The sequence below is a fragment of the Staurois parvus genome, unplaced genomic scaffold (genome assembly GCF_062004578.1).
Source record: "Staurois parvus isolate SC_StPar_1 unplaced genomic scaffold, SC_StPar_1.0 ptg000422l, whole genome shotgun sequence".
Classification (NCBI taxonomy): domain Eukaryota; kingdom Metazoa; phylum Chordata; class Amphibia; order Anura; family Ranidae; genus Staurois; species Staurois parvus.
In genome coordinates this window covers 10,848,423-10,871,633 of record NW_028318218.1, presented here as the reverse complement: position 1 = coordinate 10,871,633, position 23,211 = coordinate 10,848,423, and the positions used below count along the sequence as shown (strand labels likewise).

Here is a 23,211-nt window from a genome sequence, read left to right as displayed (position 1 = left end):
AGGGACTGATGTGAATGTACAATATATATGTAAAGCGCTGCGTAAATTGATGGCACTATATAAGTACCTGAAATAAATAAATAAATACTGTGCCCATTTGGAGATTCGTACACAACTGAATTTTCAAAAATGAAATTTTCGTCCGGAAAATGAATAGGAACAAAACACACATGTCTACCAACAAAGTACTACAATAGATTTTAAAACATCATCATCCTCTGCAAAGCATTTACCTATTCCTAAAGACTGTAAAAAAAAAAGCTTCAAAGAAGCCATCCTTGACCTCTCTAGCTGTTTGTATTGTGAATTAATTTGTTCTCAATGATCCTCAAACAACACAAAAAAGGCTTTAAAGTCAAATTTTAGTTGGTTTCTAACAGTTTACCACTCCGGTGCAGCTCTGCAAAGAAACCAATCAGCTTCCAAGTTTTTTTGTCAAAGCTTTTTTTGTCAAACAAGCTGAAGTTAGAAGCTGATTGGCTACCATGCACAGCTACACCAGATTTTGCACTCTCCAGTTTTAGTAAATCCACCCCATTGTGTGTTTACTGTGCATTGCTCTCCACAAAAAAAGGGAAAGGACCTGGGATTTCAGTGCCTTCATTGTAAATTTTGAAGATGAATTTCTCCACCATGCCTAAGCTACTGCCTATGGCTACAGATGTAAATGGGGGCTTGTTGTAAAGTGCTTTTACTATTTTCTCAGAATATATGACTATTTTGGTGTGCTTAGTCTGGGCACAGGTTAACTTTAAAGACCAAATCCATCCATGAGTATGGTACAGCTGTATCCAAGTGGTAACAAATGACTGTGTATAATTAGAATGTATGTGTTACATAAACCAATGGTTTGGGATACACAGTTAGCAATGGGGAATTAAAGAAATTATTTAAATGTCTCTGCCCACAATCCTAATGTGGGATAAATGCGGATAAGGTCCATTTTTTTTAAGTGTATGTCAGAAGTAATTATGTGTTTATGCTTTCTGTTTAGGAAAGGAATATTGTAGTTTATGTGTTGAATGTAAAATCATTCATAAATATGGCTACTTTCTGAGATAGCAGGAAGTCGTTAAAACAGTTCGGAAATATAAAAAAACAACAGTCATACTTACATAGGTGGATGCAGAATTGGTCCGATGCTCCATCTGTCCCTTGCCGGCTGTAAGACCGAATACTGAGTAATCAAAGACCATTGTCAGTCACCGGTTCTCTGCTCTGCCTCTCCAGCGCTCACTGGAGTACCAGTCTGGGGCAGCTGGCTCAGGCACTTAGCGGCCCACCGAGAGGCTGAGCCAGCTCACCAGTCTAGCCATCTGGGTAGATCCTGACAATAAAAACTGGATCTCTCCAGAGCCTGGACTGACTCAGCGATATCAGCCGACAGCAGATTTTAGCCTGCTGTTGGCTGAAAATGGGTCACAGGACAGCAGAATGATGTACAGTCCTGTAATCCGTAGGAGAAGAAGAGCCAAAAGAGCTTTGGCCATACTTCTCCTTTAAACTGCATAACAGTAAAAAAAATTGGGTAAGAAACTTCGGTGTAAGCAATTACAATATTTAGATGGGAAAATGGCATCACAGGAACTACAAGGTGCTCCTAATAATAAAATAATGAAAACTCTTGCACCATCTGTTTAGTGTGCAGTGATTATCAGTGAATGAATGCTGCAGCTGACATCAATATGTGTTCCTACATGAATGTGCAAAATTATGAAAAAAATGATGATGTAGTGCTGCTATCTGAAAAACAACACATCAACATACATACAATATTAAAACAATAAACAAATCTTTCTAATTAAATTTTATATTCCTGTGAGCAAATAAAGTGCTTAAATGAATAAGTCCATAACAATAAAGTGCAAATCAATAAATTGCTTGAATAAATCAGTCCATATATCATATATGTGACCAACACCAATGGTTCTAAAAGTACTCATGTTTAAAATCCACTTTGTGCAATCTTGTGCCACCTTAGTGCTCCTAGAACTCTCACATCCAATTTTCTTTAATGATAGCATATATACAAAATATCTCCGTCTCTCTCCTCCACTCCTTAAAGACACTCCATATCCCTCTTCTCCTTTTGAAGGACTAGGCATTGTGCTGTGTACTGGGAGAACGTTGGCTGATGATGTGGCTTATCTAAGGTAGAAGGGGTGTTTCTAATACATCCGGTCATTGTTTCAAAAGGAAAAGAGGGATATGGAGTGTCTATCAGGAGTGGTGGAGAGAGACGGAGATATTTTGTATAGATGCTATTATTAAAGAAAATTGGATGTGAGAGTTCTGGGAGCACTAAGGTGGCACAAGATAGTTTGACTCGAACATGGGCTGTTCATGTCTTCTGTATGACACGGGTGTTCGGCGGGCTATTTGCCCGCCGTGCCCCACAATGCACTGTGCCCTGACAGTGCATTGTGATTGGCCAAAGCATAGCACCTGACCACAGTTCAGATGCTATACTTTGGCCACTCATAGGGCATAATGATGTCACAAGGGGTGGGGGTGATCCCGTCCCCTCGTGTCGCCATCACCCAATTTAAGAACTGTCATCCCGGCGCAGCTGTCAGATGACGGAGCAGGTTTTTTTTCTCTTTTTGGGTCAACAGTGATGGTGGGCAACGTGATTGACGTTGGATCTACTTCGGGGGACATTTTTTTTATTTTTATATTTTAATAAAGGACTTGCCAAAGTATCCTGTCTTTTTGTACACTACAATTTTTTTTGTGAATGGGCTTCCAGATTCCAATAAGCCTCTCGACCGTAGACCCTCACAACCATCAGCCAAGGTTGTGGGAAAGAGGCCCTTGTCCGCTTCGGCATGGGGACACCATCCCAATGCCGAGGGCACGTGACCTGGTAAGGCCCAGGGAGGGGGGGGGAGCGCTCGTTCGTCCTCCCCCTTTCCTGGCCTGCCACGCCTGTGCTCACATCAAGGGTCTGGTAGGAATTTAGGGGGGACCCCACGTTTCCCTCCATTTTTTGGGGGGGTGGTGTTCCCCTTAAAAGTCCTACCAGGCCTAAGGGGCCTGGCGTGGCTTTTATGGGGAACCCCACACACTTTTAACAAAAATTTTTTTACTGTGGTGTCCCTCCTAACCTTTCTACCAGATCTAAAGGGTCTGAAATAGATATGGGGGGGACTCCATGCTTTGTTTTTTTTTTAAATAAAAATGTAATTTTATTAAAAATGTCAGACCTGCTGCAGCAGGTTCTATACATTGTACAGATGCACAACTTTGTAGGTTGTTTAAGGGGACCCCCCCAGGAATGATATTTAAAGGAATTTTTTTTTCTACTTTAAGCAATGAAAAATGACTGTCCCTTAAAAAAGGTACTTTTTGAAAAAATTTTGTTTACTGATTCATGTCCCTCAGGGCAGTACCCAAGTCCCCATACCCCTTTTATGGGCAATACCTTGCATATAAGCCTTCAAATGGGCACTTTTGAATTTACAAGTTCAAGTCTCATAGACTTGCATTATGTTTGATGTTCCCGGTAGAACTTTCTTTAGGTTTGAATGTTCGACCACGAACAGGTTGGTGTTCAGACCATCAGTGGTCAGTGATCATTGCAAGCATTGACTAATTTTTACATCCATGTATAATCAGCAGCAACTGCCCTACTGAAGTTTTTAAGCTTTTTTTTTACAATTGCTCCTCTCTTTTATATATCAATAAAAAGGAAGAAACTCATCCTTGTAACTGGTCTTACAGGAGTAACCCCTTACAGGCATGGATGGGCGCTATACCAATTTGACCTGTAATACTATGGCAGGTGCCAATAATTCAACCTGTCTAGGATCAGGTGAAGGGCAGATAGTACATGGACAGCTGCTCTTCAGGAATTAAAACCCTTGTGTAAACAAAAAAAAAAAATAAGGGAGGGTATCTCAATATTCTTGTGCTTTGCTACCATGTACAATTATCTGGCCACATAAGTGTAGTCAGTTCATGTGAAAGAACAGTGGGCCGTGGCAAGAATAGTCAGCTAAAATGCGATATCCATTCTGTTTGGCACTTAAAGTGAACTGAAGATGTTATAAAAACTTGGGGGTGACCAAAGAACTGAACAAAAACAAATATCAAATTATATTGCCCATTGAACAGATTCATTTTCCATGATAATCTCATCAGCAAACAATTCAAGAGATTATGGGGTGATTTACTAAAGGCAAATGGGCTGTTCACGTTGCACTTTTCAAGCTAATTTGCCCCCAAAGCTTAATGAATGTGGTGAAGTTTCACTTTGTTATAAATACTCAATTATGTGCAATACAAAGAAACAGCATTTTTGCTTGCACATAATAGGATGATAGAAGTCAGCAGTGCTTCATCTCATTCACTAAGCACTGTGGGAAATTTCCTAGCAAAATGAACAGTCTAGTTGCCTTAAGTAAATCAGCCCCCATGACTGTTCATGAGCATCATGTGTAGTATACATTTAGATCTAGACTTGCAGGTATCAAGAGAAGAAGGCAACATAACGGTTCTTTTATTAGAGTTTTTAAAAAAAGAAACTGGCAGATAGAGGAACATGCCAACTTCTTCACAAGAGAACATAAGTGAGAACAAGAGTCCAGTACTTCCATAAAGGAGATCATGTAAAGCATGCCTTCCTTCAACTCCTAAGTGAAGGATTCTCTACGTGGGAGTCTCTTCGAACTACTGGGCAACTCTCTTGGCCATGCAGCTAGTAGACCCTATTATTCTTTAAGGTTCTGATACTATGACTTTTCTGTGCCAAAAGGGCTCTGACCCACTGAAGGCAAGCGGTGGCATCCCGAATCACTTACTCCACTTGCCTACAAGCATTCTTCAAACAAGCTCCGAGCTGTGAATAACCCTTGTTACTGCATAACTAAGGCCAAGCAACGTGGGTTTAGTCAATGCTTGCCTGCTGATGTCTGTTCCTATGTCTCTGTATATAACTCTGAGGGGCAGGCTTCATTGCTCCACTTTAATAACTGCTGTCATTACATCTTCTTTATACAATCATTTGCTCTGTCTTTTTATTATTGTTCAACGTACAATGGCACATTTACTTTCCTTGCGATATGATAGCAAGCCTTCACATCATTATAATCATGCTCAGTCCTTTTTGTTTAATCAGTGAACATTTGTCCTTCTCTTTTAGCCTGTATTTCTGTCTTTATGTCAAGGTGTTTTTCTTTGTGTTATAATACTCTCCCCCAGGACATATATTGATTTTATGACTGCACTGAGCACATTAATGCAGTTATTATTATGAGTGTTTCATTTGTTACATTGTAGGCTTGTTTTCTTCTCTCTATAAATTGCATTGAATTAAATTAATTTGACAATCTAATCATAAGCAATGTTTAAAGGTTTGTGGAAATATTAAGGATGATCACAATTCAATGGAAATGTTCATTAGATTGTGCCAAAAACTGTGCTTGAAATACTGTATAACTGATATTATTAAAGGAATAGTGAGGTGTAGCACATCAATAAGGTAGGGTAGAAGCACTTCTGAGTCTTAAACAATTCTCTTTTTTTTCAACTCATAATAAATGGGTGTGGCAGGTTGTGCCCTACACCGAACCTCTTCAAGGGAAGTAAGGGGTTCTGGCAACACATAGACTACTAGCTGCCTGCCTTAACACAAACATTTTTATATTTTTTATATGGTTTGGTTATTTAAAAAAAAATAACTAATATGTCATACTTACCTGTTCTGTACAGTGGTTTTACACAGAGCAGCCCCAATTCACTCCTGCTTGGGTCCCCCATTAGCGCTCCTGGCTCCTGCCCCTTGACCAGTGCCCTTTATAGCGAGCTGTTTTCTATGGGGGCACTGGTGTGTGCTCACTCCCAAGCCTGGCTCTATGTGTCCATAAGGCACACAAAGCTGTGGCTTGGCCTCTTTCCCCCTTCCCCCTGGTCTCTCCTCATTGGCTGTGACTGACAGCAGTCAGAGCCAATGGTTCCCATTGCTGTCTCAGACAACGAGGAGAGAGAGACTCGAGACAGACGAGGCTTCCGAGCACATCCCTGGATTGAGAGGGGGCTCAGGTGAGTATTAGGGGGGCTGTGGGAGGAGCTGCACACAGAAGGTTTTTTACCTTCATGCATATAATGCATGAAGGTAAAAAACCCTTCAGCCTTTACAACCACTTTAGCAATGAATTAAATAGCATTTTTGGTTTGTATTGCTCAGATGCAGTTCAGTTCCACTTTAATGTGTGTCTAAAACCTCCATCGGAACATTGCAGTTCACTGAAGAGGTATATTTTTGCTGGTTAACAACACACAGGCACACATGCAATACAATTTTTTATCTCTACTACAGTGCATAGATATTTTACCTGAGGAAACACCCTTGCCAACATTCTCCAATGATTAATAACACAGTCCTGTCCTGTAGAACTGAATCAAAATCACACAGGAGTAGGATATTTGACATTAAGGAAGCGATTAAATTCTGGAACAACCTCACCCACCTACAATGGCCACATAGTCGTCATGATTGTAACTGGAATTAGACAACTAAGGTCTTTAAACCACAACTGTAAGGATGCTCATACAGGTCTAAAAGAACTAGGGCACCACTAGGCAACTAGACACCTAGCACCAGGCCAGCGAAGCTTTGCACCTAGAAGGACACAAAAAATAACCTTGCAACGCCACTGCTTCCACCACATCTTCTACTCTTTCCCCAGTTTAGCCATATAAAATAAGCTGGCATTTTAAAATGCCTTTTATTAGTATTACAAAAAATATCTTTGGGTCAGATTTGTAAATTAGCTGGAACCTTTAGCTGTGACATGCCCCCTGCCCTTCAGAACAACATTGGGAAAAAGGTTCTCACAATGAAATGTGAACTCTGGTTTAAACAAATATTTTAAGCATTTGCCAGTTTTTTTGGCACAATGTTTCAAAGGTCTATTTTTTTACGGTCATGTATTTTATGTAATAGCCTGCTTGTAGTTGCAGACTTCACATAAGTGAAAAAGGAATATACATTGCAATGTACAAGTAAGTATAGAAATCCAGTCATTCATTAAAATGTCAGATTCCTAGGTTCACTAAATAATCTACCCAATACAGTTATAAGGAATTGTTAGGGAAAATGCAGTTAGTAGTGAGGATGTGAAAATTGATATAAGGAACAAGATACAAAGAATCTCGGAGCCAAAGACCAACTAAGATTGAAGGATGTTTATGTACAGGATCATTCTTGAGATGACAGCAACAATTACTGCAATGAAGACCTAGGGCACACGCCTTGAGTGCCAAGGTCTAGCAATGCCCCTGCCTGCAAACAATTGGCTAAGCGTAATGAGGCTTGTATTCACTGAAGTGTTTAATCAGCTTGTGTTTTCTTTTTTATTACAGGTCTAGACAACATATCCCGTATCCCTCTTTCATCTGAACTATTGTGTGCGCTATAGCAATAGCTATAGCAATTGCAGCAGATCTTAATGCAGTTTCACTCAGGGCTGGATCTAGCCTATTTGATCTGCAGTAAAGAAAAGTCTACTCTATGTGTGAGTCATTGACAGTATGTTACACAGCGTCACGACCTGGGAAACACTAGTATATATTAGGCTGTCATTAGATCAGGGAGCTTAAATAGAACCTTCCCCCCTTATATCACGTGTCCCTATCAAAGTCCCCCTTTAAATCAGAAGTTCTCATAAGAGTCCCCTCTTACATCAAGGTCCCCATCAGAGTGCCACTTTACATAAAGTTCCCCAACAGAGTCCCCCTTACATCAAGGTCCTCATCAGAGTCTCCTCCTACATTAGGTTCCCCTCCTTACATTAGGTGTCCCGATCAGAGTCCCCCTTACATCAACTGTCCCCATCAGAGTACCCCTTTACATCTTCCATGCCTACCAAATCCCTCCTTACATCAACTGTTCCCATCAGAGTGCCCCCTTACCTATGATTAGTTACCCCATCATTAGTTACCCCAGTTACCCCCTTACATCAGGTTTCCCCATTCCAGTGCATCCTTACATGGATTGTCCAATCAGAGTGCTTCTTTACATCAATTGCCCCCATAAGACTGACTCATGGATCAGTGGATGCACTGTCAGAGACCTGAGGGGGGGAGAGCTCAACTAAAATCTGGGGGAGCACAGCCCACCCTAGCACCCCCCTAGATCCAGCTCTGGTTTCACCAGACCTGAACATAAGACTCACTGATCACTCTGATGATGATCAATGTTAGCTGATAACTCCACCATCTCTGTATTAAAAACAGTAACAGTGGACTTTAAAACACTAGGAGATGGGACTCTTCGGTTATTTCCCCATACTGATAATGCAATATATATGATATTGTTAAAACAATCAAAACCAGAATACATTTAGGCATAAAAGACAGAGGAGTAACTATGTATGATGCAGCCCCACAGCAAAGCTCCTGTATAGCTCTGCAGGCCTGTATTCCCCAACCTCTAAAACAACAATAAACTATGAACAACAGTGCCAATATAAAACAATAAAACATTTGTCCAATAAACCTAATAAACCATTACATTACCAAGCAGTACTGGGCTCTTTCATTGCTCAGTGCCATAGTTGTATGCAGGGGCGGACTGACAACTCAAGGGGCCCCCAGGCAATAGGGGATCATGGGCCCCCTGTGTCCTTGCCCAAACTCAAAAAAGCCTATGAAAAAGGTACCAGGGGCATCTCATGGGGCCCCCTACTGACCCCGAGCCCTCGGGCAGTGCCCGAGTTTCCAAATGGTCAGTCCGCCCCTGACTGTATGGTTTGCTATTGCTATAGGCACTCTCTGCTGAAAGCCCTATCTCCTCCTTCCTGAATAGACAGATATGTGAATTATGTTCCCTGTCTGTGTATGATGGCACAGTGGTATAGAAAACCCCCCCTCTGCACCAGGACCATTTGTATGGTATGGTATTATACCATGGTATCATACACATTTATGCATTACTGTTATTGATTGTGATTATACATCCCTTGCTGCTAGGGTGGAACAAAACAAACATTAAATAAAGCTCAGATTTTCTAGGTTCTGCTGAGGCCATTGGCTTCGTAGCTTTTTCTACTTGTGCTCTCTCTCTGTTGCTTTATTACTGAATAGGCCAAATAGCTCGTGCTGTAAAAGAGACAAGGCGCATGTGGATGGAAACTGCTATAAAAGTAAATGCATAAGCAAAAAGTTAACGTGTCCTATGGAGTTACTCTCACCGGTTGTTGAGCAGGCTCAGTAGCTCCCCCGCATGGTAAAGGTCATTCTTTGTCACTCGGCTGAAGCGGAACTCATTGAGGTTGCAGAAGGTCACAGATGGAAAGGTCATCCTGGCAGCTGCAATCTCATCCAGTTTGGTGACGTGAGGGTAATCAAAGTAATAGATGATCCTCTCAGTGCACACAAATAGCAGAAGAGACATGGAGCCAAGGAAACACAATATCCAGATCATCCGCCGACATGAGAAGCGCTCGTATGAGAAGATGTGAGCAATGCCATGCAAAGTGGAGCCACTTGCAAAGGCCTGAAGGGTGACTGGCCGGGGACTGCCCAGCTCCTCTGGTTCCTTTACATCCATTCGGGCACTGTAAAGATGAAAAATTTAGATGACATCACATTGTAAAGCCTTTAAGTGTTACTCATATACCATACATTCCATTTATACTTTGGGTAAGGTGGTACCACCAAGGTATGGTGAGACCTGTAGATGAACAGCTGGGCCACCTACACATTTCTGCAAAGTCCTGCACAGATCAGCTGACACATACACTCCACAGTGCATATTAGGCAAGCATTATATACAGTAGGTAGGTAGTGATGCCACCAGCCTAAGAACTGAGAATCTTCTGCAAATTGCCAGCCAACCTACTCAGTATTTCCACTAGGAGGCTGCTTAACATTATTTTTCTATGCATATCTTATTGTTGTACAAACCGGCTGTATGTCTTTATAGTTTGACTCCACTGGCCTTGTGTACTAGACAGTGCCTGGAGAAAAGCACTAACTGCAGAAGAAGTAATTCAAGCCTCACATCAGAGTTCAATTTACTGACATTGGACCAAGATTAGATGGAACATGATTGGTTGCTATGGACACAACACATTCCTTTATTTTTTTGAATAGGCCTGCATGTATGTATTGCTTAATGTGGAACTGCAACCCCCATCATGCATTGCCTAAACGGGTGATATGTTACATGAAAGCTAGTAAGATACTTACTTTTTTAATATTATTTGTGCTTAAAAAAAGTGAGAAAAAAGAGAAAGTTAACTTGTAAGAGATGACAAGTCTCTGCAAAAGGGATTCTGCATACTAATAGTCACAACCCATAAACTCATATTCCACTTGAATTTTTCCCTTCTGTGAAAAATATATATGTGGGTAACAGGTCAGCCTAAGGTTCAGCGTCTACAGAGAATTTAGTGAATTAAATATATATCTAGCTCCCCTGTCCTCCCGTTATATACAGAGCTAAAGCTCAATGGATGGAAGACAAAAACAGTAACTCTAACTCTGTCTGCATAGTCAACATGACCAACAACAGCAGTTTTTTCACTCTTAGTAGAGCAGGCACTGTTCTTTGCCAATACACATACTTGTTTTGTATTTGTAAAATAACCATTACATTTAAAGTAAATTGGTGGTCAGGCTATGGCCACTAAAAAAAAAAAGTCTTCAACAGCAGTAAAATAGGCTTTAAAACATGAGCTAACTGGTATATGTAGCAGCAAACACAGTAGAGCAGTTCATCCTCAAAAATGCATTGCTTAAGAACTGAGGGGGATCTAAGGGGAGCAGGGTTTGATGAGCTGCTGAAAGAATAATGACTTTAAGGGCCCATTCACACTTCTCTAATCCTGTGTGTTGATGTGCATTGTATAAGGGATGCAAAAAAACAGGCATGCAGCATTCTTTCTCCGCAATACACCACAACACACAGAATGCACCACAACATGCTGCATTAGCACAGCGTATCGTGTATTAACATGTGTTGCGGCAAGGACTTCACCACTAGCCTGGAAATGACCTAAACTTCAGGGCGTGAATATGTCTGATACAGGGGCGGACTGACAACTCATGGGGCCCCCGGGCAATAGGTGATCATGGGGCCCCTGTGTCCTCGCCCACACTCAAATCACACCCAAAAAAGCCTATGAAAGGTACCAGGGACATCTTATGGGGCCCCCTACTGATCCCCGGCCCTCGGGCAGTGCCCGAGTTCCCCAATGGTCAGTCCGTCCCTGGTCTGATACAGGGAACAAACACCATTTAAATGCTCGGTATATCACTGCTATTGCTTCCCTACAGGGGCACCAGAAAGAAAGTTGGGCTATAAGGTGTTTTCTAACATTGTCTTTGGGTACACTTTTTATACCACAGTTTTATATGCCAACAACCAATCAATAATCAGGTATTACCTGATTTGTCTAAATTGGAAAGAAACATCCTTACAGAGACCCTGTCCCCAGACCATTTATTTTAAGAAAAATCTTCCCATATGATAATTTCTTCATTTAGGGTATTTTTTATGTTATTTACAAGTACAAGGATCGCTTGTGTAGACTTCTAAAAGCCCTGAGATGGCTGCTGGGCACTGTCAGCAGCTCCAGCGAACTCAGAACTGTCACTAAAATTAGAAGCTATAGCAGCATTTCTCAACCTTTTTAACACAGAGGAACCTGTCAAATAACTTTCAGTTCTCAGGAAACCCTTACTACTAATTACAATATCTACAACAGTATATTAGCATGGTGGTCAGTGTAAAGAATGCTTTGGTTTCTAAAGAAAGCCATAGATAAATCTATATTGTTTTCTTCCACCATGGGTGGAAAGAAAGAAAATTGCTCGATTTCTTACAGTCAGTGGTGATGGAGGAATGCCTCCCGCAGTGCTATTGTATTCTGCCAAGGTGGGGTGGGAATCCTTCCCGGCTGGCAGAACACAATGATTACTGCTAGCATTTATAGCCGAGGGCAGTAATCGCATGCTAAACATTCAACAGACTGGTTTTACTCAAGTCAATCAATGTATCGACTTGGGTACAATCAGCCTGCCCAGGGGCGGACTGACCATTTGGAAACTAGGGCACTGCCCAAGGGCCCGGGGTCAGTAGGGGGCTCCATAAGATGCCCCTGGTACCTTTTTCATAGGATTTTTTGAGTTTGGGCAAGGACACAGGGGCCCCATGATCCCCTATTGCCCGGGGGCCCCATGAGTTGTCAGTCCGCCCCTGAGCCTGCCCATAGACAGATCCAATATCGGCTGGACCCTGCTTAACCAGCAGAGATTTGATCCATCTATGACCAGTTTAAGTGGGAAGAAATCTCCTTATGTTGGTTGTAAGTGGAAAGAAGTCTGCTTGCACTTGGTGGACAGTAAAAAGAATACTCCTTACATTGGTGGTAAGTGGCTAGAATCCTCCTTACGTTGTTGGACAGTGGAAAGAATGCCGGTCTTAGATATAAATTTCTAAAAATATTCCTGGTGTCAATGCTTATTTGAGAGGCAGAAATTGCTCAAGGAACCCACAACAACCTCTGGAGGAACCCTGGTTGAGAAACGCTGCTCTATAGTATCTTCTTTTGCTCTATTCCTGGCTGCTACATAAAGGGTTTTGTTGGGACATGAAATGAAGGCCAGAGGAGCTCAGCCAGTACAGACAGTAATTAGACACTCCCAGAAGAATGGATATCTATGACGTGCAAGGAGGGAGGGGGCTGTGCTAGGGAATTGACTTATTCTGGAGTAGTCAAATTTTCGAGCACGCTTAAAGCATGTTACATAATAAAATAATCATCTATTTTAAGGAAAAATCGCTGCAAGTAAGCATTTGAAGACCTTACTTTTTTTTTACTTTTACCTGCAATTTTTAAAGTTGGTGAAATTCTCTCTTTAAATGGTTGATGGTTCCAATACAAGTCAAACTTTATAGCAAATTTGGTTAAATTGATTCTAAGTGCCAATTTATGGCAGAATGAAGAGGAGATGGTAGGACAAAGAGAAGAGATGAACGAGCCACCTGTTTATCAATAGCAGGAAAATGTAAGCTGTTGTTTTAACCTAGACTGGTGTTTAAAAAAACAGCAACAGAAATTAATACAATAACTACACCTGAAAAATGGAAATCATTTTATAATTAAATGCTATAGCTCTGATTTGTTTTTCATATTTCCTATAGAAATAGTACAAGACTTTAGGACAATTATGCACTGTAATGATCCCTGTGTATTGGACAGACATGCAGATAAATTTGACACAAAATTAACATTTCAGTGTTTGCCCAGTAACAATAAAATGCAGTTTGGACTTTCCAGATCAATCAATACAAAAGTTCATCTGCATGCTGCTATGTCTCTGGATCATAATGTATGTGCCTACTTACATGTGTGCATCTATAGAAACCTTAGTACCACAAAGAAAAAAAGTGCATTTTTACGATTTTTGCATCGAGTAACAATTGCACAGTTTTAGCTGTGGCCAATGAATAGTGTCTGTCTTTACCTATGTGTCAGTAACAGCCAAAACAATATTACATTGAAGTAGCTATGGACTTCCAGCAGTGGTGACACAATACAGCTAGCTTATTGAAGGGGTGATTTTAGCTTTTACTCCCTTCAAACACCCAATCAAATTGTAAGAATTAAAAAAAAAGAAAGAAATTTCACCTGAAGCTGATTGGATTGTTGAAGTGAACACAAACCAGGGGGGGAAATAACAGCTTTGGTAAATCAGCCCTCAATATTTACACCGAATAAATCCACAGGTGAATCTGAGACTCAAATTGGCTACTGAAGGGTTATAACACCACAAATAAAGAGCTATGAAAGGGAAAAAGTCTATGTGACTGTAAGCTTAAATGGGAAAAGCTACACATTTATCCCTATTACGCCAACAGACAGCTACATAAGTGATGCATTTAAATGGCTCTTTCTCTATTTTAGATTTAAAAGTAAAAAAATAAAATTGTTTAAGGTGAGTGTAAATTTGTATCACCTATTTTTTTCTCAATAGTATAAGCTCTCACGTCACGTGCATTACATTAAATGATGTATTTCACTGATAGTGGATGTCTGCATATATTGAGAGACCATCTCTATACAAATACATTGCATACACTGAGAGACTATAGTTATCAATACAAAATAATATTTCCCTGACTTCTCAAACACACCTATACCAGAAATCTGCCCTATCCATAATTAATGGATAGATGTTGTATTTACACATACAACTGCATAAGTTTATACAACACAATGCACAACATTTATAAAACACAACACACAACCTTTATAAACAGAATACACAAAGTTTATAAAAAACACAACACACAACCTTTATAAACCACAATACACAACCTTTATAAACACAATATAAAACCTTGAAAAACACAATATACAACCTTTATAAAATGCAATACACAACCTTTATAAACACAATACAAAACCTACATTTAAAACACAATACACAACCTTTATAAAACACAATACACAACCTTTATAAAAAAAAAATAATACATGACCATTATACAACACAATGCATAACCTTTATAAACACAATATAAACCCTTTTATAAAACACAATACACAACCTTTATAAAAAAAAAAAAACACATGACCATTAAAAAACACAACACACAACCTTTATAAACACAATATAAAACCTTTGTAAAACACAATACACAACCTTTATAAAAAAATAATACATGACCATTATAAAACACAATACACAACCTTTATAAACACAATATAAAACCTTTATAAAACACAATACACAACCTTTATAAAAAATAATATATGACAATTATAAAACACAATACACAACCTTTATAAACACAATATCAATCCTTTGTAAAACACAATACACAACCTTTATAAACACAATATAAAACCTTTGTAAAACACAATACACAACCTTTATAAACACAATATAAAACCTTTGTAAAACACAATACAAAAGCTTTATAAACAAAATACAAAAGCGTTATAAACACAGTTCACAACCTTTATAAAACACACAAACAACCCCTTTAAAAACGCAATACAAACCCTTTAAGAAAAAAAAAAGAGGAATGTTATGGAGGAATGATACAGTGTGTAATAAATGTCACATGTCCAAGGATCGGAACCCCTGCATATACACTGAGATGAGTTACTGTAGCAGGCATGTGATGAAGTCATGTCCCCTGTCCACCAACTGGACCATCAGACACAACAGCCAGCACATAAGAAGTGTAACTGAATGCCAAGGAGGTAAATGCCAATGAGGCTGATGAGACTTTTTATATCATTTAAATCTGATGCTATTATTATGCTGCTCAGACACACCTACACAAAAAAATTCTCCCATTTGCCTCCAAACTCTAGAATTCCCCACCATAGACCCCCCCCCCCCAAAAAAAAAATGCCCCAACATTTAATCCCTGACATCCCTGCAGTGTATGTCTTGCTGTAGCAGGCACATATACAAGGAGCACCATTGCATACTCCTCTGACTTCAGGCACAAAGCTGATTAAAAACTATAGATGTGTAATCTGTTGGATCTGCCTTGCACAGAGAAATGTGCGATCTACATTGGATGGGACCATAGAGCAGACAGCATGTTCCCTATGGCTGTGTGTGATGTGCAGAGGGTCCAGCCACTGATCCAGAGCCACATACACACACATGGAGCAGGCAGAAGGACAAGCACTATGGATGTGGCATTGATGCAGAGCCCACCATAGGGAGGATGGAGGGGATCAGTGGGGATCATGCATGTACCTACAGCACTCACCTGCAGGCAGGGCCAGTCTGCTCACACTCTGCACTGGAGAGGAGCCTGCGATGGCATATAGCAGCAGCAGCAGCAGCACTCCCCCCCTGCACCGCAGAGACAGGACCCCCACACCTTACCGCAGAGTCACAGCAGCCAGCGATGTCCTAGAGCTGGGATCAGGGCTGCCTCTACCACAGATGCTCAGCTATGGCAGCGTGTGTGTGTCTATCTCCTCCAGTGTCTGTGTGACCAGATCCCTTCCCCCCCCCCACCCCAAAAAAAAAAACAGCTGCTTCCCCATAGCATGGGAAGCCGCTGCTGGAATCAGCCAGGACCGATACAGGAGGAATTAACCCTTGTCTGCCCGCAGGGAGGCTGATGCCTTCAGAGATCCAGACACAGCATCAGTTTCGTCATCCATCCCCCCTTTATCCAGAGACCAGCTCCGTCATCCATGCCCTTATACACAGAGACCTGCCCAGCAACACTTCACTCATTCACATTCCCACACTAGGCACTGCTGTCATTCACTCTCAAGACACCATCAGTCTTGTGCAAACCCCCCCTCCCCTGGTGTCTGCTGCCATGGGGAAGGAAGCTGCTGCATATCGCCTCCAAGGATGATGGTGGGGAGAAGATGCTGCTGAGATGCTTGGATAAGTTGTTCGTGCCATCACAGGAAAACCCTTTGCACCTCCACTGCATATTGATTCATGCTAAATAAAGTCTATTACGGCATTGCCAATATGATTTGTGGTGTCACACCAAGAACTGCTTACTCTTCACATTGACACCACCACACAAATACTTTTATAGTGTTGTTATACTGATTGATAATGCCATTGAAATGTGACAGCTTTGCATCAGAGAGAGTCCAAAGGTGATACTGCCCCATCGTCAGTACAGTCTAAAAGCAACAATGTCCCATCAATAGAGTCCAAAGCTGACAGCATGCCATCTGTAGAGTCTAAACACGGCTGTGACCCACCAGAAAGGGTCCAAACATGACAGTATCCCATCAGTAGAGCCCAAAAACAACAATGTCCCATCGATAGAGTCCAAAGCTGACAGCATGCCATCTGTAGAGTCTAAACACGGCAGTGACCCAGCAGAGAGGGTCCAAACATGACAGTATCCCATCAGTAGAGCCCAAAAGCAACAATGTCCCATCAATAGAGTCCAAAGCTGACAGCATCCCATCTGTAGAGTCTAAACACGGCTGTGACCCACCAGAAAGGGTCCAAACATGACAGTATCCCATCAGTAGAGCCCAAAAACAACAATGTCCCATCGATAGAGTCCAAAGCTGACAGCATGCCATCTGTAGATTCTAAACACAGCAGTGACCCACCAGAAAGGGTCAAAACATGACAGTATCCCTACAGAAAGAGTTGAAACACAACAGAATCCCATCAGTAGAGTACAAAAGCCACTGTGTCTCATCAATAGAGTCCAGACATAGCAGCATCTCATCTGCGAGTCTAAACATGGCAATGTTCCATCAGAAAGGGTGCAAACATGACAGTATCCCATCAGTAGAGTCTAAAAACAGCAGTGTCCCATCAATAGAGTCAAAACCTGACAGCTTCCCATCTGTAGAGTTTAAACATCACAGTGACCCACCAGAAAGGGTCCAAACATGACAGTATCCCATCAGTAGAGTACAAAAACAGCAATGTCCCATCAATAGAGTCAAAACCTGACAGTTTCCCATCTGTAGAGTCTAAACATGGCAGTGACCCACTAGAAAGGGTCCAAACCAGGGGCGGACTGACAACTCATGGAGCCCCCGGGCAATAGGGGATCATGGGGCCCCTGTGTCCTTGCCCACACTCAAAGCACACCCAAAAAAGCCTATAAAAAGGTACCAGGGGCATTTAGTGGGGCCCCCTACTGACCCCAGGCCCTCGGGCAGTGCCCGAGAGCTCGAATGGTCAGTCCGCCCCTGATCCAAACCTGACAGTATCCCTATGGAAATAGTTGAAACATGACAGTGTCCCATCAGTAGAGCCCAAAAGCAACAATGTCCCATCAATAGAGTCCAAACCTGACAGCATCCCATCTGTAGAGTCTAAACATGGCAGTGACCCACCAAAAAGGGTCCAAACATGACAGTATCCCTATGGAAAGAGTTGAAACATAACAGTATCCCATCAGTAGAGTCCAAAACCAACAGTGTCCAATCAATAGAGTCCAAACCTGACAGCATCCCATCTGTAGAGTCTAAACATGGCAGTGACCCATCAGAAAGGGTGCAACATGACAGTATCCCATCAGTAGAGTCTAGATGAGGCAACATCCAATCTATAGAGTCTAAACATGGCAGCATCCCATCAGAAAGGGTCCAAAGCTAAGCATATTCCTACAGAAAGAGTTGAAACATGAGAGTATCCCATCAGTAGAGTACAAAAGCCACTGTGTCCCATCAATAGGGTCCAGACATAGCAGCATCTCATCCGTAAAGTCTAAACATGGCAATGTCCCATCAAAAAGGGTCCAAACCTGATAGTATCCCATCAGCAGAGTAAGTGTCCCATCATTAGAGTCCAAACCTGACAGCATCCCATCTGTAGAGTCTAAACATGGCAGTGACCCACCAGAAAGGATCCAAACATGACAGCATCCCATCAGTAGAGTCCAAAAGCAACAATGTCCAATAAATAGAGTCCAAACCTGACAACATCCCATCTGTAGAGTCTAAACATGACAGTGAACATCCAGAAAGGGTCCAAACCTGACAGTATCCCATCAGTAGAGTACAAAAGCAACAGTGTCCCATCAATAGAGTCCAAACCTGACAGCATCCCATCTGTAGAGTGTAAACATGGCAGTGACCCACCAGAAAGGGTCTAAACATGACAGTATCCCTACAGAAAGAGTTGAAACATGAGAGTATCCCATCAGTAGAGTACAAAAGCCACTGTGTCTCATCAATAGAGTCCAGACATAGCAGCATCTCATCTGCGAGTCTAAACATGGCAATGTCCCATCAGGAAGCGTGCAAACATGACAGTATCCCATCAGTAGAGTCCAAAAGCAACAGTGTCCCATCAATAGAGTCTAGATGAAGCAGCATCCCATCTGTAGAGTCTAAACATGGCAGCATCAATCAGGAAGGGTCCAAATCTAAGCATATCCCTACAGAAAGAGTTGAAACATGAGAGTATCCCATCAGTAGAGTACAAAAGCCACTGTCCCAATCAAAAGCAATGTCCCATCAAAAAGGGTCCAAGCATGACAGTATCCCATCAGCAGAGTCTAAAAGCAACAGTGCCTCATTAACAGAGTCTAGATGAGGCAGCATCCCATCTGTAGAGTCTAAACATGGCAGTGTCCCATCAAAAAGGGTCCAAGCATGACAGTATCCTATCAGTAGTGCAAAGCAACAGTGTCCCGTCAATAGAGTCCAGACGCGGCAGCACCCCATCTGTAGAGTCTAAATATGGCAGCATCCCATTAGAAAGGATCCAAACCTAAGAGTATCCCATCAGAAAGAGTTGAAACATGACAGTAGAGTTCAAACGTCACTGTGCTCCATCTGAAAGAGTGCAAATGTGACAGCATCCCATCAGAATGGTTCCAAATGTTTCAGTACCCCATGTGACATTATGAAAGGTGAGGAGACTAAGGTGGAGACCAGTCCAAGTTTTCCAGGCCACTTTGGCAGGGTTTGTTCCGGATTGGATTTTGCATTCCACTGATGACCACCAGCAGGTGGTATAAATAAAGCAGGACTGGAGCAAGAGGTTGCTCTTGGCCTAGGACTCAGAAAGTCATACCCGAGAGAGCTGTGGTTGTGAAAGTGTGCTTTGTACAAGAGAGGAAAAGGTTTGCACAACGTTTTGTTTTTTTGGTGACTGGGAGAAGCCCTTCACCTGTAAGATTAGAGTCTCTGCTGTTTAGTTAGAGCCTGGATGTCAAGGATTTATTTTCTGTTTTGTTTTGTTTATTTTCCATGCAACCTTTTAAACAAAACTGGCTACAAGTCAGACTTTTAAAAAAGACCTGCCGTCTGGACTGCTTTTTTCACAGGGAAGGCGATCCCCATCTGAGCTAACCCCCACACCCATCAGTGGAGTGCAAACATGACAGCGTCCAAACAGGAGTCTAAACTTGACAGCGTCCCATAGTAAGAATCAGAAAAGGCAGTGTCCCATCAGTAAAGTCTAAACATGACAGCATCCCATCAGTAGGGTCCAAATGTGACAGCATCCCATCGATAAAGTCTAAACATAATAGTGACCCATCAGATGTCATCCAAACTTGACAGTGTCCCATAAGTAGAGTCCAAGCGTGATAGTGCCCCTTCACTGGAGTTCAAACATGACAGTGTCCCATCAGTAGAATCCAAACATGACATTATTCCATCAGTAGAGTCCAAAAGTGACAGCATCCCATCAATAGCGCCCAAACGTGACATCATCAGAATGAGTCCAAATGTGACAGTGTCCTATTAGAAATAGTCCAAACATGAGAGCAGCCCATCGGTAAAGTAAAATTGTGACAGCGTCTTATCAGTAGAGCTCTAACATGACTGCATCCCATCAGTAGCGTCTAAAAGTGACAACAGCCCATCAAAAAGAGCCCAAACATGTAGCAGCATTCCATCAACAGTGTGCAAACATGACAGCATCAGAAAGAGTCCAAACATGACAGTGTGCCATCAGAAAGAGTCCAAGCATGACAACAGCCCATTAGTTGAGTCCAAATTTGACAGCATCCCACAGTAGAGTGAAAACATGACAGCATCCCATCATTAGAATTCAAATGTGATAGCATTGCATCAGAAAGAGTCCAAATGTGACAATGTCCCACCTGCAGAGTCCAAAATGAGAGCATCTCATTAGTAGAGTTCAAATGTGAAAGCATCGCATCAGAAAGAGTCCAAATGTGATAATGTCCCATATTCAGAGTCCAAATGGGACAGTGCCACATCAGAAAGAGTCCAAACATGATAGTGTCCCATCAGTAGGGTATACATGTGACAGTTTACCATCCGAAAGAGTCCAAGCATGACACAATCCCATCAGTAAAGTCCAAATGTAACAGCGTCCCATCCTAGAGCTCAAACATTTCCATATCCCATCAGTAACGTCCAAAGGTGACACCATCAGAAAGAGTCAAAATGTGACACTGTCTTATCAGAAAGTATTCAAACATGAGGGCAAATGTGACAGCATACCATCAGTAGAGTTCAAACATGGCAACATCCCACTGATGAGTCCAAATGTGACAGTGTCCCATGAGTATAGACCAAACATGACCGCATCCCATCAGAAGAGTTAAAATGTGATAGTATCCCATCAGTAGAGTTCAAATGTGATAGCATCCCACCAGAAAGAGTCCAAATGTAACAATGTCGAAAATTGCAGTGTTCCATCAATAGAGTTCAAAAGTGATAGCACTCCATAAGTAAAGTCTATGTGACAGCCTCCAATCAGACATGACAACTTATTATCAATAAAGTCTAAACATGATAGCATCCCATCAGTAGGGTACAATGTGACAGCATCTCTTGGCAGCTCGGTACTATAAATTGTACCCCCCCATGGTGACGGGAGAGGAGCAGAGTAGGTTAACAGCAACATGCTCAGCACACCATGCTTAAACATATTTAACAGTGTCAGTGAAGACATCTACTTGACCAACAGAAGGTGACTCTAGTACATTTTAAGCTAAAGTCACCTAACCAGGGAATGAACATAAGAGGACCCCAACACATCCACAGCTCAAGTCAGACAATCAGGAGAGAACAAAAGAAGACTCCAATATGTCCACCACAATGTCAAACAATCAGGGGAACACAGAACCCAAACCCTGGTAAGCCAATTGGAGAGACCAGGTGTTGAGCCCAAGTCTAGGGTTGCTTCCTCGCTCTCCCAGTCCTAGCCACTCTCCACTGCTCACTGAGACATTTCAAACTGCTGGGGAAGAGGCAACAGCAGGACCAGCATCAGTCTGACTAAAGGTGCCTCTGACCTAACAGAACATGGCTCTCTGCAGCATGACAAACAAAAGATCAGCTTGAGTGCCAGCAAAGTAGACTGTCACAGGAGGATCGAGGATGGCCAGTAATTTAAATGTGGCATGCAGGTACCGCCGCACACTGTATTCAACTCCAGTGTAAGGTAAATGAAAGATAGACTTCAGCTCAGATGCCATCTCATTGGTCACGCCCCTCTGATATGTTTCACCCACAGTAGGCTTAATCAAAGAGGACCTCTACGACTGGGTGAAACATGTCATAGGGGTGTGACCTATGGGCTGGGATCTGAGCCGAAGCTTGTTTTTCATTTACCTTACATTAGAGCAGTCTTTTTCAACCAAGGTGCTCAGGCACCCTGGGGTGCCTTCAGGTTTCTTCAGGGATGCCTTGGCAAAATGCCTAAAAACTGCCCCAAAATTGTATACAATCCAGCTGGTGATTCAAGCCTGCTTTTAATTACACAAAGCCACAGGTTTTCATTGTGCACCATTACAACATTACAATGATGTCTTCGGTTGATAAGGAGAATGTCGGGCACCTGCAGAGCATCCTTGTTTTCCTCTCTCCGTCAGCACTGGGGTCACATTAGCTGGGTAATGGAGAGAAACGGAGGGAGCGGAGAACGCTGGAATACTAGTCAGTTCCAGCGTGCACAGGTGTGTTTGCTTTGGAAGCATAAATCTCCTCTAACATTGAGTGTCCTATGGTTGTGGTTGTTGGGGTGTTATATAAAAGTATTAGTTTGGTTTTGAATATTTTAGAATGGGGTGCCTCGGAAATGAGCATAATTTTAAAGTCTGCTTTGGCTGAAAAAAGATTGTGAAAAATTGCGTTGGAGTGTGCGGCAGTACCTGCATGCCATATTATATTTTGGAGTGAGACGTGCAATTAGAACACAGAGTGTAAACCTGAGAGACTGATACTGCATGCTTGGAGCGGTTCTGATCTGTCATGGTATCAGTAAGTTAAGTGGACATGCAGCATTACCTTGGCATCATGTAACAGCTGTGGAGGAAGAGCTTTTTCCACCATTATTAATTCTGTTTTCAACTACCCCTTAAAGTTCTGCCATGTACTCCTGGGGGTATTCATACCCCAGGTTATGAACAAACTCTGCTCTGTACCTACTGTCATTTACACTACCACACGAAGACCATCATAGTATGGATACAATGATTCATTTTACAGTTGAAAGCTGAACAGCATCACAGCATTTATTCATAACGCAGAGAGATTTTCTGCATAGTTACATTCATTCAACCTAACATAGACAAAAATGCACAGCAACACTTCTATGATCAGAACAGCATTGCTATGGTGATTAAAGTAGATTCAAACCCAATCATAAAAAATCTCACATAAGCTTTAACATGTTCAAAAGTCATTTCAATATTTTTAAATCTTGTTTCAACATTTTTAGATCTGCAACTTTCCTTAAAATAAATCTCTTCTGCCATCAAGGTCTTTGTTCAGGCATTTCCTGCTATAGAGTGAT

At 41.8% G+C, this 23,211-nt stretch overlaps 1 protein-coding gene across 2 annotated transcripts in view; it reads right to left on the bottom strand.

Annotated features, from left to right (window-relative positions):
- Window positions 1–16,381, bottom strand: part of ASIC1 (acid sensing ion channel subunit 1) — a 306,638-nt gene extending 290,257 nt beyond the window's left edge. The window contains exons 1-2 of one of the 2 annotated variants that reach the window (XM_089687318.1): window positions 15,749–16,381; window positions 9,195–9,560 (exon numbers count right to left, since the gene is read on the bottom strand). In XM_089687318.1, coding sequence (XP_089543444.1) covers window positions 9,195–9,553 — 359 coding nt within the window. In that variant the 5' untranslated portion in view covers window positions 9,554–9,560; window positions 15,749–16,381. The remainder of the gene's footprint in view (window positions 1–9,194; window positions 9,561–15,748) is intronic. The other variant, XM_089687319.1, reaches the window with a different exon arrangement.
- Window positions 16,382–23,211: the final 6,830 nt, after the last annotated feature.